Source organism: Sorex fumeus, unplaced genomic scaffold (assembly GCF_029834395.1).
Source record: "Sorex fumeus unplaced genomic scaffold, SorFum_2.1 ptg000063l, whole genome shotgun sequence".
In the NCBI taxonomy this organism is placed as follows: domain Eukaryota; kingdom Metazoa; phylum Chordata; class Mammalia; order Eulipotyphla; family Soricidae; genus Sorex; species Sorex fumeus.
The window spans coordinates 77623702-77641730 of NW_026606120.1; the positions used below are offsets into that span (position 1 = coordinate 77623702).

Here is an 18029-nt window from a genome sequence, read left to right on the forward strand (position 1 = left end):
ATCGCCAAGCCTACACTGAAAAAAGTTAAGTGTACAAACTCTATGAGGAGCCATATGATCAAAGTTCATGTCAACCTATTCTCCCTCCAGTGTAACTTGTAATTGTTTTGCGATGTCATCCCTTAGCGTATCCCCACATTTAAACTGCCTTTTGCCTTAAATATATATACCCTTTGCCTTTCAAATCACCAGTAGGGAGTCTTCCTGCTCACCTTACTTTGGTCACTCTAGATCTCCTAAGAATATCGGGGGGGGGGGGGGGGGGGGGCTCTGAAGTGATAGCGCAGTGGGTAGGGCATTTGCCTTGCACGCAGCCAACCTGGGTTCGATTCCCAGCATTCCATATGGTACTCTGAGCACCCCCAGGAGTAATTCTTGAGTGCATGAGCCAGGAGTAACCCCTGTGCATTGCTGGGTGTGACTCAAAAGGCAAGAAAAAAAAAAGAGAGAATATCCTGGTCGGGGGCGAAGCAACATACGTACAGTCCACAGTCCGAGGATATCTGCCTTGCACACAGTCAATCAAGGTTCAATCCCCAGCATCCCATTATGGATCCCTGAGCACTGCCAGGTTTGATTCCTGAGCAGAGTCAGGAGGAAGTCCTGAGTACAGCTGGGTGTGGCCTCTCCCCATCCACACATAGAGAAAAGAATATATTAACCAGGACTGGAGAGAGAGTGGAGGGGATAAGATGCTTGCCTTACATATGACCAACCCAAGTTCGATCTCTCCGGCTCTCGATTATAGTACCTGAGCCTTGTCAGAAGTGATCCCTAAGGGCAGAGCTTGGTGCAAGCCCTGAGTAACAGATGGGGTGGGGTCGGAATCCTAATCAATGACTTTTTTATTTTCTGGATGGTACAGCAGGTAAAGCACTTGCCTCCCAAGAGAACAATCTGGGTTCATTCCCCAGCATCCCATATGGTCCCCTGAGCACCACCGGAAATAATTCCTAAGTGCCAGGAGTAACCTCAGAGTACTGCTAGGCGAGGCCCAAAATTAAAAAAAAAAAAAAAAGAAAAAGAAAAATTCTATTAAGAATGCCAGTATAGAGGAATGGATGGAAGGGAAGGGTCTCTGGAATATTGGTTGGTGAGAAGCAGCCATTCTGGTGGTGGGTGTGGTGTTGGAACTATGTATGCACAGAAAACTATCATTAACAGTAGTATAAATCATGGTACCTCAATAAAAATGGGAGAGAAAAAAAACAATGTCAGTATGTCATTAATATGTTGAAATGCGTACAACTTGGTTCCAAGCCTTTCTATCTATCTTAACATGTATGGGGAAAACAACAGTAATGCTTTTGCATACATTTCAGCATCCCAATCAAAGCTGATACTGAATTTTGCCTTGTTTTGAGGTCACACCCAGCAGTGTGTGGGTTTACTCCTAGCTCTCCACTCAGGGATGAGTCCTGGGGTGCTCAGGGAACAACCAATGTATGGTGCTGGGGACAGAACCCACTTGTATCTTTAGAGGCTTCTGACAATAATTTTCACTGCTAGCTAGTGGCATCTCTTAAATCAGAGAGGAACTGGAGGGACTGTAAACGGATAGGGGACTTGGCTTGCAAGGCGACGGACCAGGATTCAACCCCCAGCATTCCATATGGCCCTGAGTACCATCAGGAGTGTTCCCTGAGTCAAAAGCCATTAAAAAGAAAAAAAAACACCCTAACTTCAGTAACTGAATGAACATTTATTTTCACTGACCAGCTTACAGCACAGAAAAGCTCTAGAAATGTCATACAAATTAAGGATAACTTAGATGCACTCAACATTTTAAATTACAGGTTTACTAAATAAAATTATTTGCATAGTGATGTACAGCTGTAAAGTATTAAGACACAATGCTTAGCATCAGTGGTGGTGTGGTTATTAACGGTGTTAAAACTGAATGCTAGTGAAAAGATGTTCTTCAGTTTGTGTACTTGGACTGGTGATTTAAAGCAACCTGATTCCTTCTTATTCTGAAGGTATTCTTAATTTGATTTTTTTAAAGGTTTTTGGGCCACAACCAGCAGTGCTCAGGACTTACTCCTGGCTCTGGGCTCAGAAATTATTCCTGGCGAGCACAGAGGACCATATGGGGTCCGGGGAGCAAACCTGGATAGACCACATGACAGGCAATCCCCCAACAGGCTGTATCATCTCTCTAGTCTCCTTCATTTGATTTCTTATGAGTTAAGATAAATGGAACAAGTGATAAAGTGACAAAACAAAAGTGAAAGGTAATGTGTAATCATGGTGAATGCCAGTAAGAAAGTCATATATTTACTTTTATGTAGTAAATTTTACTGTAATAACAGTAAAATTCCTGTCTGGATTTCATGTATACCAGGATACGACCTTAAAAATAATTTAAAAAAATATTTTTTTTTAAAAATTTTTTAAAATAGGGGCTGGAGTGATAGCACAGCGGGTAGGGCGTTTGCCTTGCACGCAGCCGACCCGGGTTCGATTCCCAGCATCCCATATGGTCCCCTGAGCACCTCCAGGAGTGATTCCTGAGTGCAGAGCCAGGAGTAACCCCTGTGCATTGCCGGGTGTGACCCAAAAAGAAAAAAAAATTGTTATGTGGCTGAGAGGCTGGGAATTGAGGTGAGGTTTGAGGTTGTACAGGGAGTTTATATCTGCAAGTTCAACAAGAAAGATTTCATCATTTAAAAAAAATTTTAAATAAAAAATAATTTAGAAAAATAATTATTTTTTTCTTTTCTGTTTTAGGGTTACACCTGGCGATGCTCAGGGCTCTTTGCTCAGAGATCACTCTGGCAGGCTCAGGAAACCGTATGTCATACTGGGAACTGAACTCAGGCTGGCCATATGCAAAGCTAGCACTCTACCCACTCTACTACTGCTCTGGCCCCAACCTTCAAATCTTAGTGAAGATTTTTAAATTAGGATGTTTACAGTGTCATAAAACCAACATCACAAAGCATATTAGCATCTTTTCTATGTGGTATCACATAGCAGAGTGCGCATTCTATGCAGGTATGCCAGAGATGACACACCTAAGTGAGCTTAGTGTTCTAAGTATTTCCTGGGTCTCCCCTGCCTCCTTTATTTTTGGTTTGTTTCTGGGCCACGGCTAGCAGTGCTCCCAAGCTACTCCTGGCTACTCTCAGGAATATGGGGCCAGGAATCAAATTGTCAGCTCCTGCATCAACTGCATACAGGAAACCTTTGAACTATCTCCCCCAGCCCCTTAAAATTTCAGGGGGGCCAGAGTGATAGTACAGCAGTAGGGTGTGCCTTGCATATGGCTGGCCAGGGTTCGATCCCCAGCATTACATATGGTCCCCCTGAGCACCACCAGGAGTAATTCCTGAGTGCAAAGTCAGGAGTAACCCAGATCATTGCCAGGTGTGATCCAAAAAGCCAAAAACCTGGGTATACTTGGCAGAGTAAAGGGGCTGTAGAGAAAGTACAGCAGGTATAGTCTTGCCTTGCACACAGACAACCAGGGTTCGATCCCCAGAGCCCTATAGGTACCCCCAGCAAGGCTTTGGGGGTACATGCTTTGCCATATGCTACCAGCTTTGGCATGCATACCCAACCAGTACCTTGTGGTTATTTGCTCCCGCCACCAGCACTGCTGGGTAGGACCCACAAGGATTAAAGCTACTCAAGAATGTCTACACTAGCGGCTGGAGAGAGAGTACAGCAGGTGGGCGCATCCGGTACTGTCTATCCCTTAGAGTCCCTCATACCACCAGGAGTGATTCCTGACCGCAGAGTAAACCCTTGGCAGCTGGGACTGGCCCAAAAGACAAACAGAAAGTCTAAGCTAATACAACAGTTAACACTATATCCTCTATGATACAATGTAACAACTTCAAAGGTAAGAAAATATCAGACTAAGTAAGTAAGTAAACAGACAAAAACAGGATAAAACTTACGATTTCATCACCATTCTAAGTTTCAGTTATTCTTTGTAACCTGTATTATGTTCCATATGTAATGGTTCAACTACAGTTCTATCAAATATATAATTGAAGTTATGATAATGGTCCTGAGCACAAGTTCAGGAGTCAAAAAGCCAAAGTGTAAATTCAGGATCAGGTTCTGGTATTAGCTGGCAGGCTGTTAACTGGATACACTTGGCAGAGTTGTTTAAGTCTCTATGCCTCAGCTGAATATGGAAGAAATAAACAGTACCTACCTCAAAGGATTGTGACAGTTATGAGACAATACTCATAAAGTCTATAGGTGGGTGACAGTTACCAAGTTTTTAAAATGTATTATCATGTCCACAACAATGATTAAATTACTCTATATTAAATTCCTAAAAGCCTCACCAGTTAAATATGCACTACATTATACAAAAACTTTTAGAATTTCAGGTATTGGGGCTGAAATAAAGTAAGAGAGATAATAAAGACACTGGCCTTGCACACAGCCAAGCCAGGTTCAATCCCCAGAACCCCATATGGTCGCCTGAGCCCACCAGAGGTAATCCCTGAGTGCTGAGCCAATAGTAAGCCCTGAGCACTGCTAAGTGTGGTTCCAAAAACCAAATTAGTAAAATTTCAGGGGTCAGAGAGAAAATACAGTGGGTAAGGCCTTACAGCGGCCAACCTGGATTTGATTCTCGGGAGCCCATATGGTCCTCCCATCCCCCCAGGAGTAATTCCTGAGTGCAGAGTCAGGAGTAACCCTGAGCATCACCAGATGTGGCCCCCCCAAAAAATAAATAACATTTCAGGTATTCACAAAATCTATTAGTGAACCCGCCCCTGTAAAAAGTTCAAAGACAACATTTAAGCTCTCTGAAACTGGCATTTCATGGTAAATTGGCAAAAAGTCAAAGTTTACATTTACTAACTACCCTACCAAAGACAAAACAACATTCATGTAGAATAAGAGAAGCAGCACAGAAAACTTTCCAGAGCTATATGATCTGTTTAAAGCAACAGAATCAGTGTATTGTGTTTGGAAGCCCACATTGGATTTGTTTTCAGATGTATTCTCTGGCTTCACCACCTCACTTATCACATAAAACGAGGTCACTTCTGTATACCTGACCTAGAAAACGTTTTTTTTGGGGGGTCCACACCGGTGATGCTCAGGGGTTAGTCCTGGCTCTGTAGGTAAGCACCTTACCTACTATACTATCTCTCTGGCCCAGACCTTGAAAATGTTTGAGATATACTGACATTCTGTTATATTTTCTCTCCAACGCTTTTAAATGACCTTTTGTTTTGTCCTTTTTTAGTTTTTGTTTTTGTCTTTGGGTCACACCCAGCAGTGCTCAGGGTTTATTCCTCACTCGGTACTCAGGGATCACTCCTGGAGGGGCTCGAGGGACCATAGGAAATACCAGGGAACAAACCCAAGTTGGCTAAATGCGAGGGAAGCATGCTACCAGTTGTATTATCATTCATACAATTTTAAGTGAATGCCTCTTAGAAACACTGAAACAATTTTCAATGGTCTTAATAAAAAGGTTTTCATTCCAAATACCGTATTTACCTATTTCAGATGTTTAGCTGAATTATATCTTATATTTTTGATTTGGAGGCTCTTGCAATCAGGGATTACTACTGGCCGTCTCAGGGGAACTTACATGGTGCCAGTATCAAACCGGAGTTGGTCTTTGCAGCCACGAGGGAAATTTTTAGATCAGAGGTACCACTGTGGACAGCTTTTTCCTGAGAACCATTTTTGCTTAATAAGATTGTTCAGAGGCAGGAACAATAGTACAGTGGTAGGAGTGCATGCCTTGCACACAACCAACCCAGGTTCAAACACTGGCTTCCAATATGATCCCCCAAGCTCCCCAGGAGAGACCACCCCCAAGTGCAGAGGTGGGAGTAAGCCCTGAGCACAGCCAGCTATGGTCCAAAAATCAAAAAGGAAAAAAAAAATTGTTCAGAATATTTGGATGGTCTTCCAAAAACTGTTTGTTTTCGCCCTTTTAAATCTCAGATACTCCTCACCTCTGCTTTTTTTCTGATAATTGACTTCCTGTATCCTGCTACCATAACCTAGTTAACCTTAGAATAATCTTTGGTTTGCTCTCCAAGCCCATGTTTTCCCTTGAACGTATATTCTGCTTGTTTGTCTCTGCTTCTCTACTTGCATTCTTCACTGTGGAGAGCCCGGGTTCTCTCTTGAACATGTATTTCCTCTCCTCTCACATCTTTCTAAGCAAGTTTCTTTTGATAAAAACTATCTTGCTTTGCTGAAAAAAGAAAAAGAAAAATCTGAGGCCAGAACGACAGTACAGGAGGTAGAGCATTTGCCTTGCATGCAGCTGACCTAGGTTTGATTCCTGGCATCTCATATGGTCCCCCCAGCACTGCCAAGAGTAATTACCGGGTGCAGAGCCAGGAGAAAACCCTGAGTATCACAGGGTATGGTCCCGCCCCGCCCCCCCAAAAAAAGGAAAGAAAAGAAAAAGAAAAATTTACATCTGCTTAAGGCAGCTCTCTGCTTTAGTGAGAAATGATAACATTTAACAGATCCTTTGGAACATTGCTTTAAAAAACTGTATTCTCTTATATTTCTTTTTTTTTATGTAGGAGTACTGCTATTTATTTATACTTTTTACTTATTTTTTTGGTCTTTGGGTCACACCCAGAAATGCTTGGGAGTTACTCTTTTTTTTTTTTCTTTTTGGGGCTGGAGCTATAGCACAGCGGTAGGGCGTTTGCCTTGTGCCCAGCCGAGCCGGGTTCGATTCCTCTGCCAGCCCGGCAAAGCCTTGCAAGCTACCCATGAGGTATTCAATATGCCAAACACAGTAACAAGTCTCACAATGGAGATGTTACTGGGCCTGCTCGAGCAAATCGATGAACAACGGGAGGAGAGTGTTTATTTGTTTATGCTTTTTGGGTTACACCCCGCAATGCACAGGGGTCACTCCTGGCGGTGCTCAGGGGACCATCCCATATTATACCATATGGGATGCTGGTGCTCAGGGAACCATATGGGATGCTGGGAATCGAACCCAGGTCGCCAGACCCGCTGTGCTATCTCTTCAGCCCATTGGGGGTTACTCCTGACTGTGCCCTCAGGAATCACTCCTGGCAGAGCCTGGGGGACCATAGCGGATGGGGGGGAGGGGTTTCGGCCACTTTGCCTACAATACTATCTCTACAGCTCCTATATTTCTAACTCTTTTCTAGATTTCACACACTATCACAGTATAAAGAGAAATGTTTTTCCCTTACTTATGGTCTATAGTTTTCAACTTGTTTTCTGCCTCTGTACACTTAACATTCAGCACAGTGATGCGCTCAGGCCGACAGCTGAATTTTAAAAAACAGAAACATTTTCCTGGCTGGCCCAATACAGCAGGAATTTGCTATTCCAATATAAAGCTGAGAAAATAAAGGCGTAAAATATGTAGTATTTTCAACGGACTACCAAGTAACACAAAGTAGTTCTACATAAATAGCTAAAACATTGGAAAGGTCGTTTTGCTTGAAAAGATAGAGGGTAACTTTCTCAATTTTTTTCAGGTGACACCATTCATATCTGCTCATCCACGTTCAAAACCTTCTTTAAAGGCCCCGGAAAAGCTATTATAGCCCGCTGATTTTCAGTGGCTGTGAATCGTTTTCCCTCAAAACTTAATTATCCACATGCTCTATTTTCAATCTTACTAGGTCACCTTGAAATTCTCTCCTTTGGCAAGCCTTGAGGTTTTGCTTTCTTGCTTGTTTGGTTTTGGAGATCTTTTTGGGGGGTGGGGGGGGGTCATGATCTCCCTGCAAAAATCAGCCATAAAGCCCACATGGCTGGCAGTCGCTTCGTGCACGCTAAGACAGACCTTCTTCTCCAAGCTCAAATGGCTCACATGAACGGATCCAAACTTCCCCGGATTGATCTTCTCAGACACCCCGAGATCCTGTGCTAGGCTGCGGCGCTACAACAGACGCGGGATCACGAGGGCTTTTCAACAGCCCTAAGATCCCAGATGCGGGGGCGTCCTCCGCACCACAGTCGGGGCCGGCACTGCTCGCTCGCTCTCCCCGCCCGTGGAGCACCGACCGCCCCACGGTCCCGGGACCCAGAAGCCCACCCCCCAGCCAGCCCCGCGCAAGGGGCCAGTCCCGGGGCTCTCGGATGCGGGGCCCCGGGCGGCGCCCCCGCCCCCCGCGCATGGCGCCTGCCAGGGGAGCGCCGGCAATGCGGGGGCTGGCGGCCGGGCGCGCAGCGGGTCCGAGGAAACCGCGTCCCCGCCGGCGCCAGGCCCCGGCCCGAGCCCCGAGCCCCGAGCCCGCGGCGGCCCGGAAGAGAGCCAGCCCAAGGACGGGCGATCTGCAGCTGCGCCGGCCCTCCGGGGCCCGCGAGCGATGGCCGTCGCCAGGCCGTGTTCCCGGACGACATCCTGCGCCCGGAGAAAGGGACGATCGGGCGCTGCCCGCACCCCACCCCGCCCCCGGCTGCCAGCGCAGGCCTGGGAACGCGCCCCTGAGCGCCCCGGCGCGAGCGAGCCACCCTCCGGGAGGCGAGGTGGGGCGGGGGGCTCGGCTCTGCGCGGCCGCAGCCCCCCGGGGCCGAGGAAGGCAGGCCCGGCCCGGGTCCCTGGCCCCGGCCCGGCGGGCGCCGAGACGCCGAGACAATGCAGGGGTTTGTGTCTGACAGCGCGCGGGGGGCGGCGAGACCCCCCGGGCTTCGGAAGGCCCGCCCTCGGCCCGGGGGGTGGGGGGCTCGGGGACGGGGGGCGGGCCCGTGCCCCCCGGCCGGGCGGACCCCAAGGGGGGCGCGCACCCCCCACCCCACCCCACCCCACCCCCACACGCAGCGGCCGGGCCCGGGGCCCCGAAACCCGCGGCGCGAAGGGCGACGCGGGACGCGCGGCCCGAGGCGCCAAGTGGGAGCGGGGCGGCGGGGGGCGGCGGGGGACGCGGGTGCGGCCTCGGCCCCCGCCCGAGGGGCCCCGCGGGCGGGAGCGCGGCGGGCATGGCGCCGCCCGTGTTTACCTGAAAGTCTCGGTACTCGTTGAAGCGGGAGAAGCGGTCCGCCATTTTGCCGCCTTCACTCCTCGCAGGACGACGCGCTCGGGTTCGCTCGGGCCCTCCCGCGACACCCGCCCCCTCGCTCCCCGCCCCGCGTCCCCGCCCACTCCCACGCCCACCCGGCGCGCGCCGGCGCGGGGGGGCGGGGGCGCGAGCGCGCAGCCCGCGCACGCGCCCTGCGGCCCTGGAAGCCGGCGCCGCCCCCTCGCGGCCTGGGCTAGGCGCCGCGGCCTGGAGCGACCCCGGCGGCTGCGCGTGCGCACGGATGCCCGAGCGCGGCGAGCGCTTCCGGAGGCAAAGGGCACCGGGCTCGGTGGGACGCCTGGCGCACCTGCTCGACCTCCGGAGCGCTTCCTTCGCCAGATTCTCGTGGCCTTCCGAGGCCTGGCCTCTGGTTGAAATGTGCCCAATAGGGGGGTGAAGGCAGGAGATAATAAAGCGGGTAGGGCGTTTGCCTGGCACGCCGTCGACCCGGGTTCGATTCCCGGCATCCCATATGGTCCCCCGCGCACTGCCAGGAGTAATTCCTGAGCATCGCCTGGTATGATTCAAAAAGCGAAACAAAAAAAAAGTGCCAAATGGCAGCATCGTGTCGTGCTTGGATTGGAGCTAGCATGTCGGAGAGATAGTCCAGCTGGGTTCGGTCCCCGGCACCCCAACCGGGACCACCCGGGATGAGCGCAGAACCCGGTGTAACCTGAGCATCGCTGGGTGTGGCCTAAAAAAAAAAAACACAAACAATAGCGCGGGTGGTGGAGCCAGGCAGCGCAGCTTTGATTGCCGCTTTCGCCAGCCCATTCACTGAGTGGGAAAATGCTCCCCCACTGGAGGAGGTTTTTCCGTGGCGGGAGTCAAGCAACTTGTCGAGTGTTAGATAACCGATGAAAGGGGGTGAGGAAAAATTGACCTTTGAATTGACCTCACCTCAGAAGCCCTCATGCACCTGCAACTTTGAAGAAACGGACCGGTGAGACCAAAGGTCTCGTGATTGCCCGGTACTGGGCATTTTCGGGAAGAATAGAGAACAAGGGGTAAGGCGCTTGCCTTGCATGCCTTCGCCCCGGTTCCTACCGGTCCAACATCGCAGGGAAGACACCCACACCCACCCCACCCCCTATTCAGCACCTCAGAGTCTCAGCCAAAAACAGTAACCAAAAAAAAAAAAAAAAGATCCTGGCATTTTCTGAGCAGTTGGAGAGAAGTATTGCTCACAGGGCCAAAGTTGATTCCTATCAGCCCAAACTCTCTGGGTTTCAGTTTCCTCTTTGTAAAGGAAATTGAACTCAGTAATCTCCAATGCCCCTGCCCAGTGCTGACTTTGTGTGGGCCATGAATCAGATTTTTCCATCCTAGGACCTTCCTGAGGACCCCACCCAATCTTTCAGCTCCCTTGGCCAAAGTACATAAAACATTGGATGGCCTGCAGGAACTGACAGGGACCCGGGAGCTAGTTCTGCAGGGAGGGTGCCTTCCCTCTCTGTAACTGCATATGGTCCTACCAGCCAGTGTGTCCCCTAACTGGGGGACACTGCCAAATTGGAAAATGGTCCTAACCCAACCCTTGGGAGGTCCAAAACTGATTCTTTTGGTGGAAGGTTGTGTTCCTTCTATTCTGTTACCTTCTGCATCACTGACCCCCAGTTTCAAGCTGAATGAAGTTCCAGGCAGTGAAGAGAAGAGAGCATTTTAGTTAAGGAGAGGCAAAACACACAGAATTTGAACATCATAAAGAAACTTGAGGATAGTTAGGACAGGGCTAGGGTGCTTGAGCTGTATGAGGCTAACACTGGTTCAATCCCCAGCGCAACATAAGGGTCCCGGGTTCCTTCGCTTAGGAAGGTTTTGGCGCTCAGAGCTGCTACACAATTCAAGTATGAATAAAGAGCTGAAGATTACCAGACATTTGAAGGAAACTTTTCTTTGTTATTTTGGGCCACGCGTGTCTGTCTAAGCTCAGTGCTTACTCCTGGTCAGGCTCAGGGAACCATATGGGGTGCTGGGGATCAGACCCAGATCAGCCACGTGCAAGGCAAGTGCCCAACCGGCTTTTCTATCACACTGGGTCCTTGAAGGGAACTATCTTGAACAAAATAGACAGGGGGCCAGAGCAAGCAATAGTACAGCAGGTCAGACACTTGCTTTGTACACAGCTGACTCGGGCTGGGTTCCAGCACCATATACAGCCTGGCCAGGAGTGATCCATGAACCCAGAGCCAGGAGTAAGCTGAGAACCACTGGGTGTGGCTCCTCCAGGGCCCCTCTCACCCCTCCCACACACACACTCACAAAAATACCCTTTTTACTAAAACACAGTCTATGGGTATCATTTCATTTAGCTTCAAAATAATTCAAATAACTGATAGTATGATTTTCCTGGGAAAATAATGAGACAATGTTCCAATAAGTCAAAGAATTCCTGGTCATACACCTAATGAGATTCCAAAGTGGCCTGCCATCCCTACTCCTGGAAAGGAAAGAGGGGAACTCAGGTGTGTACGTGGGGACAGAATTTGGCTGTGGGCACTGGAATGCAAACAAAATGCTGCTGGCCCTAGGGCTGCATTGTTGAAGGTGAGGAGCCCTGGGGCTGCGCTGTTGAAGGTGAGGGACCAGCCCTACCGTGTATTCATTTCCCAGCTCCTCACAGGGCTAGCAGGGCTGCTCTGAGCAGGCCACAATAGGAGCTGGAGATGGTCCAGGGAGCCTGGTAAGAAAACTCCTTTATCAGGTTTATGTTCTGGGGGTGAGCTTTGGGAAGACAAGCGGGGGAGGGAGAAAGAACGAGAGTGAGGGAGAGATGATACCCAAGTAAACAAATGAGATCCTTTCAGAGAAGGCCAAGTGCTGCAAACAGAGTTACAGGGGACATGCTAGAGGGCAATAAGACAGACAGGAACTGGGTGAGGCTACTTGAAATTCAGGTGACAATCAGGTGACACCTCCCAACAAGGTGCCATTTGTACTGAGAGCTGGATATTATAAACTGGGGCAGAAAGTTCCAGATGGAGGCACAGAGTGCTAATGGGAGGGCCTGTTCTCAGAAGGACTCCTCCAAGCATGCTACTTCTTGAAATTTTTCAGGATTTTTTTTGGTTTGGGCTTGGGGACCACACCTGGCTTGTTCAAGGGTTATTCCTGGCTCCACACTCAATTCACTCCTAGTAGTGCTCAGGAGACCGTATGGGATGCCAGAGATCGAACCCAGGTTGGCCACATGTAAGGCAAGTGCCCTCCCTGCTGTACCATTGCTCGAAACCCTCTTCACAATTTTTTTTTTTGCTTTCTGGGTCACACCCAGCGATTCTCAGGGGTTAATCCTGGCTCTGCACTCATGAATTACTCCTGGCGGTGCTTGGGGGACCATATGGGATGCCGGGGATTGAATCCTAGGCATGAGAGGCAAACGCCCTAACCACTGTACTATCACTTCGTCCACACAATTTTTGAACAGGGAACCCACATTTTCATTTTTTTTTATCTGTTTGAGTCCATTCTGCATCTTCTGGGGCCAGTTCTGGCAGGAGATTGAAGCACACAGGAGAAGAGGATGGAGAGGTAAAAGGAGAAAAATGGGAGATCCAGCAGAGAAGAGCAAAGCTTAGCACACCCAGAGGAAGAGTGACCTGTCCGCAGCAATGCAGTGCTTTTCCCCTGGGTGCTCCAGGGCTACTCCTGGCTCCTGGTGCCCAGAGGTCACTCTCAGTCAGCACTGCTCAGAGGACTGTAGGTTGCCAGAACTGAACCCAGATCTCCTGCCTGCAAAGCCCACACTCTGGCCCCCCTATTCACATTTTCAAGCGATCCATTACTGCATATGTGTGGGGTAGGAATAGGAAGAAGTGAAAGAAGTGGAGGGGAGAAAAGATAGTATAAGAGGTGGGCAGTGATTGTGTTCAACCCCAGTACAGAGCCAGGAATAGTGCCTGAGACTAGAAGGGTGTGACCCCCAAATCCAACAGCAACAAAATAGAAGATAATGAAGTCTGAATCAAATTTGGGTTGGGTCACACCAGGCAGAGCTCAGAGGCTCCTCCTGGCTCTGCACTCAGAGGTCACTCCTGATAGTGCTCAGGGGACCACATTCGGTGCCAGGAATTTGAACCAGGGCCAGCTGCATGCCAGGCAAGTGCCTTACTTTCTGGACTATACCTCTAGTACCCCCCAGGAGCAATGTTCTTTTTTTCCTTTCCCACTTGGCTTTCCTTCTCCTTCACCCCCAACTGGGTAATACATCCACAGTGCAATTTGTAGCCCTTCTTTTTTGTTTCTGTTTTTGTTTTTGAGCCATACTGGCTGTATTCAGGGCTTCCTGCTCGCTATGTTCAGGGATCACTCCTGGTGCGATATGAGTGGTTTATGGGATGCTGGGGATTGATCGAACCCAGGTTGACCATGTACAAGACAAGCACGCTACCTGCTGTACTACCTCTCCAGCCCCTCATATGTTTAAAATGATCATCTAATTGTTTATAATCGTATGCATACATACATGTGCATGAAATTTTTTTTGCCAGTCTTAGTTCTACAAAACAATTATATTATTCACATTTGTATGCATCTTGCTTCTCTTGCTCAGAAATAGCTCATGAAAATGCCTGCAAGACCTGGTACAGCTCCCACCCTCTTCTCCCAGTGGTGAAAAATCCCATTGTACACCTCTATCTTTCACCCATCATGGATGGGCACTCGCTGTCCCTAGTGTCTTGTGCCTAACTATAGATACAAGAGTCTTGTATCTATCTAATGAACATCCCGGTGCCCAGCTCTCCTGGCGCCAGCACTCCGAATTCCATGGGACACGTTCCCAAGAGTGGGACTGCTCGGTTGAAGAGATGTGCTTTTCACTGGCAGGGGCAGGGTGAGCCACATTTGGTGGTGCTCAGGAGAGCCAGCACTACTGGGGGCACACCCGAGACCCCTGGTGTGAAATATACACCCCAAGCTTTTGAACCAAATGCCAGGCCTTTACTTTTTAAGGGAAGAACTGTGCCCATGGAGATGCATGAGGTTTCTCCTGGCTCTGGGTTTGGGGATTGCTCCTGGCAGTGCTCAGGGGGCCATGCAGTGCCAGGGAAGCCTTTAATTTGTGGGGAGCTTGGGCCACACCCTGTGGTACTCAGGGAGTACTCCCAGCTCTGTGCTCAGGGATCACTCTCTAAAGTGCTCAGGGAACCATGTGTTACCAAACCAGGGTTAGCCACATATAAGGCAAATGCCTGAACCCCTATACTACTTCTGTGGCCCCATGATCCAGTCTCTCTAGCGTGAGCTGACAACTCATTGCTCTGATTGTATTTCCCTGATGATAAGTGATACAGAACATTTCTTCATCTATATACTGATAATCTTATGACTTCTTTGTTTGGGGGGGCCCGTCTGGTGATGCTCAGGACTTATTCCCGGCTCTATGCTCAGGGATCACTCCTGGTGGTGCTCGGAGATCACATGGTACGTGCTAGGCTTCACCCACTGTCTGACCTCTTCCAAGACAGTGTGTATTCTTTGAGGAAGTTTATGGACTGCCTAGCAGGGCTGGTCTGAGCAGGCCACAATAGGGGCTGGAGATGGTCCAGGGAACATGGTAAGAAAACTCCCTTATCAGGTTTATGTTCTGGGAGTTAACTTTGGGAAGCCAAGCGGGGGAGGGAGAAAGAGCGAGAGTGAGGGAGAGGTGATACCCAAGTAAACAAATGAGATCCTTTCAGAGAAGGCCAAGTGCCGCAAACAGAATTACAGGGGACATGCTAGAGGGCAGTAAGACAGGAACTGGGTGAGGCTGCTTGAAATTCAGCGACAATCTGGTGACATTTGGGGGGCTGGAACTGGTTAGGAGAGGGGATTGAAAGGTAGGTAGTATCAAAAAGAAAGAAAGAGAGAGAGGAAGGAAGGAAGGAAGGAAGGAAGGAAGGAAGGAAGGAAGGAAGGAAGGAAGGAAGGTAGTATCATTGAGGGAGGCCACACTGCTGTGGAAACTGCCACAGGGCAATGGGAATGCAGGTGCTGCCCCCTACCGCCATGTCAAGGCAGTGCAGAGGCCCCCAGGCCCCTCCCAGGGAGGTGGGGGCCAGCCCTTCCATGGAGTTTGCAGGCCAGAAGCAACCTCTGGCTGCGGAGTCCACTGGATGAGCCGGTCCACTGGGGCCAGTGCAGGTACCGGGCAGCACTGAGCAATCCACACCTGGTCACACAGCAAAAACTGCCTCAAACCTGCCAGACTTGAATCTCCCTTGTCCAAATGATCTCCGACACTTGCCAGGATTGATCTGTGCCCCACTGCTCAGGGCTCTTCAGGCTTTCCCTGAGCTCATCATGTAGTATGAGAGATAATAAATCAATCTAAATGATTTGATAAGTAAATAATGCAAGGAAAGCCCCAAGGTGCTGTCACTCAGCGGGAGACAATCAATTCTGGTTCTGGGCAGGACGGAAGGGGTGGTGTGAGAGGTAAAAGTGAGGCCAGAGCGATTGTACAACAGGTAGGGCCTGTTTGCTTTGCACTCGGTCAACCTGGGTTCGATCCCCGGCATCCCATATGGTCCCCTGAGCACTGCAAAGAGTAATTTCTGAGTGCAGAGCCAGAAGTAAACCCTGAGCATTACCAGGTGTGACCCAAAAAGCAAAGAAAAAAAAGTGGAGACAGAACTCAAGGATGTTCCAATTTGGGGTGACAGGGGAGGAGGGATATATACTAAGCCGGGGCTGAAAGATAGTACAGCAAGCAAGGAGCTTGCCTTGCATGCAACTGAAGCCGGTTAAATCCTTGGCACCCCATATGGTCCCTCAAGCCCCACAATGAGTGATCTCTGAGCACAGAGCTAGAATTAAGCCCTGAGCACCCCGGGTGTGACCCATGAGAGAGAGAGAGAGGGGGAGAGAGAGAGAGAGAGAGAGAGTGTGTGTGTGTGTGTGTGTGAGAGAGAGAGAGAGAGAGAGAGAGAGAGAGAGAGAGAAAGAGAGAGAGAGAATGGTGGGTGAAAGGGGGATTCTATTTAAAAAGAGAGAAAAATCATAAAGTCAAACTGATGCATGTCCAGGAGAAAGGGAAGCAGAGAAATCTAGTAGCCTTTGGCTTTGGAAACTTTGTAGCGCCTAGAAATTGACCAAAATAATATACTTCATGTAACTAAGGGTATGGATTGTTGGATCATAACAAAAACAAGAGAAACAAAGGCATGAAAATACAGTGACAGTACAGCAAGTAGGGCACTTGCCTTGCCCGTGATTGCCCCAGGTCTGATCCTCGCAATCAAGCACTGCCAGAAATAATTTCTGAGTCCAGAGTCAAAAGTGATCCCTGAGCACCACTGGTGTGGCCCAAAAGGCAAAAATAAAATGGCCACCGGGCCTAGAGAAGACCATTTGGGAACCATTGAAATCTCTTCGCGGCACTCACCTTGGCCCAGTGTTACAGAATGAAGCAGAGATGACACGGGTCCCAGTAGGAGCCCCTGGTTGACCCAACCTGGCCCCCTTCCACAGCAGGCCTGTGCTGGCATCTTCCAGCAGTCAGGCGGGATTCTGGTACTGTGCCGCTCTCCCTGCCCCTCTCCCGTGGTTCCAGGATTCTATTCCAGGCCTGAAGTCCAGGCGAGGAGGCTGAGATGAAGCAGAACCCAGACGCAAGCATGCTGGGAAGTCACTACCCAGTACTCAGGGGAAGATGGCATGGTGGCTGCCTCAGTGGTGCAGGAAGGGCTGGACGGAGGGGCCATGGTGGGAGGCTGGGCCCGGGGAGTGAGCAGAGGGATCAGGAAGCTGAGAAGCAGCAGTCCCTGACTGAACCAGGCTGAGACCACCCTACGCTGGTAACTGGCAGTCACTGGAGTGGGGATTCATGTCATCTGGAGTGGGAGGCGGGGAGGTGACCCCTGAGAGTCCAAGTTCCAGAGTTGGACTCTTCCAGAGTGCGGCAGAGGTAAATATGGGAACCTCGGTGGCACCTGGAAGCAGAACCGGCAGGGGGCAGCAGAGTTTGCAGCCTAGCGGGGAACAGACCACAAGAGGGGCCAATGTGCCAAGCTGGGCCCCTTGAACCTCTAGGAACCTTAACTTTTTCTCTGTGGGTGACAGGCTAGGATATCCCGCCCACCTCCCAGTGATCACACCACTGAGTGACCCCCTTCCTTAGCATCCTTTCAGGGACAAAACCACAGCTTGGTTCCAGCCAGTGGGAGATGGCAAAGGGGATGGAAGCATGAGCGCACTCTCTCTCTCTCTTACACACACACACACACACACACACACACGCGTGCGCACGCACACACATGCTCACACTCACACGTTCACATACGCTCACACACTCACACGCACATGCACACATACACACACACTCTGTGACTGTGGGAGGCTCCTTCCTGCTAGCCAGAGCCCTTGGCCGACGCTGCTGACCCGGTGAAGCAAGGGGCCACACTTGGTATGGTGACTGCTGCGTGCCAACCTGGCTAGGCTGCATGCTCGGCTATTCATGCCCTTAGATTGCGTGGCTTTAGAGGGAATTGTCGATGTTAATATTTACAATCAGTTAACTCTAAAGAAAGGAGATTATTCTCGGTGATGCAGTGGATACTGTTCATTTCACTGGAAGGCCCGAGAGGGCAGGGAGAGAACTCAAGGGCTGAGCACAGGCTCTGCAAACAGGAGGCCCAAGTTCCATCTCTGGTACCTCATGGTCTCCTGAGCATTGCCAGAATGACCCCTGAATACAGAGCCAGGGGTAGCCCCCACCACCACTGCATGTAGCCCCCAAACAAACCAGTAAGATCTTGTAGAGTGGATGTGGCCCTAGATTCAATCCCCAGCACCACATTCTCCCCACTTGCGCTGCTGGTGCAGGGTGTGTCCCTAGCATCCCTCTAAACATTAAGGGGTGTGGTTCCTGCTATTAAAAACAAAAATAGAGCAAAAGAACAAATGGACATTTTCCTAAAGAAGAAAGTAGAAATCTACCTCACAGTGGCATAACAGCTCCTGTCTGAGTTTACAGTGCCAGCCTACAATGTGCATTTCACACTGGTCAGCACACATGCACATACATGCACAAACACAAGCACACAT

At 49.9% G+C, this 18029-nt stretch overlaps 1 protein-coding gene across 10 annotated transcripts in view; it reads right to left on the reverse strand.

The window, feature by feature from the left end:
• GPATCH8 (G-patch domain containing 8) overlaps positions 1-9090 on the reverse strand; it is an 88280-nt gene extending 79190 nt beyond the window's left edge. For 7 of the 10 annotated variants that reach the window (XM_056127647.1, XM_056127643.1, XM_056127644.1 and 4 more), the window contains exon 1: positions 8940-8998. Coding sequence is in view for 1 of the 10 variants with exons in the window: in XM_056127639.1 (XP_055983614.1) it covers positions 8940-8984 (45 nt within the window). In the remaining 9 variants the exon portion in view is untranslated. Of the gene's footprint in view, positions 1-8939 lie in introns of all 10 variants that reach the window. The other 3 variants (XM_056127648.1, XM_056127645.1, XM_056127639.1) reach the window with 2 other exon arrangements.
• Positions 9091-18029: the final 8939 nt, after the last annotated feature.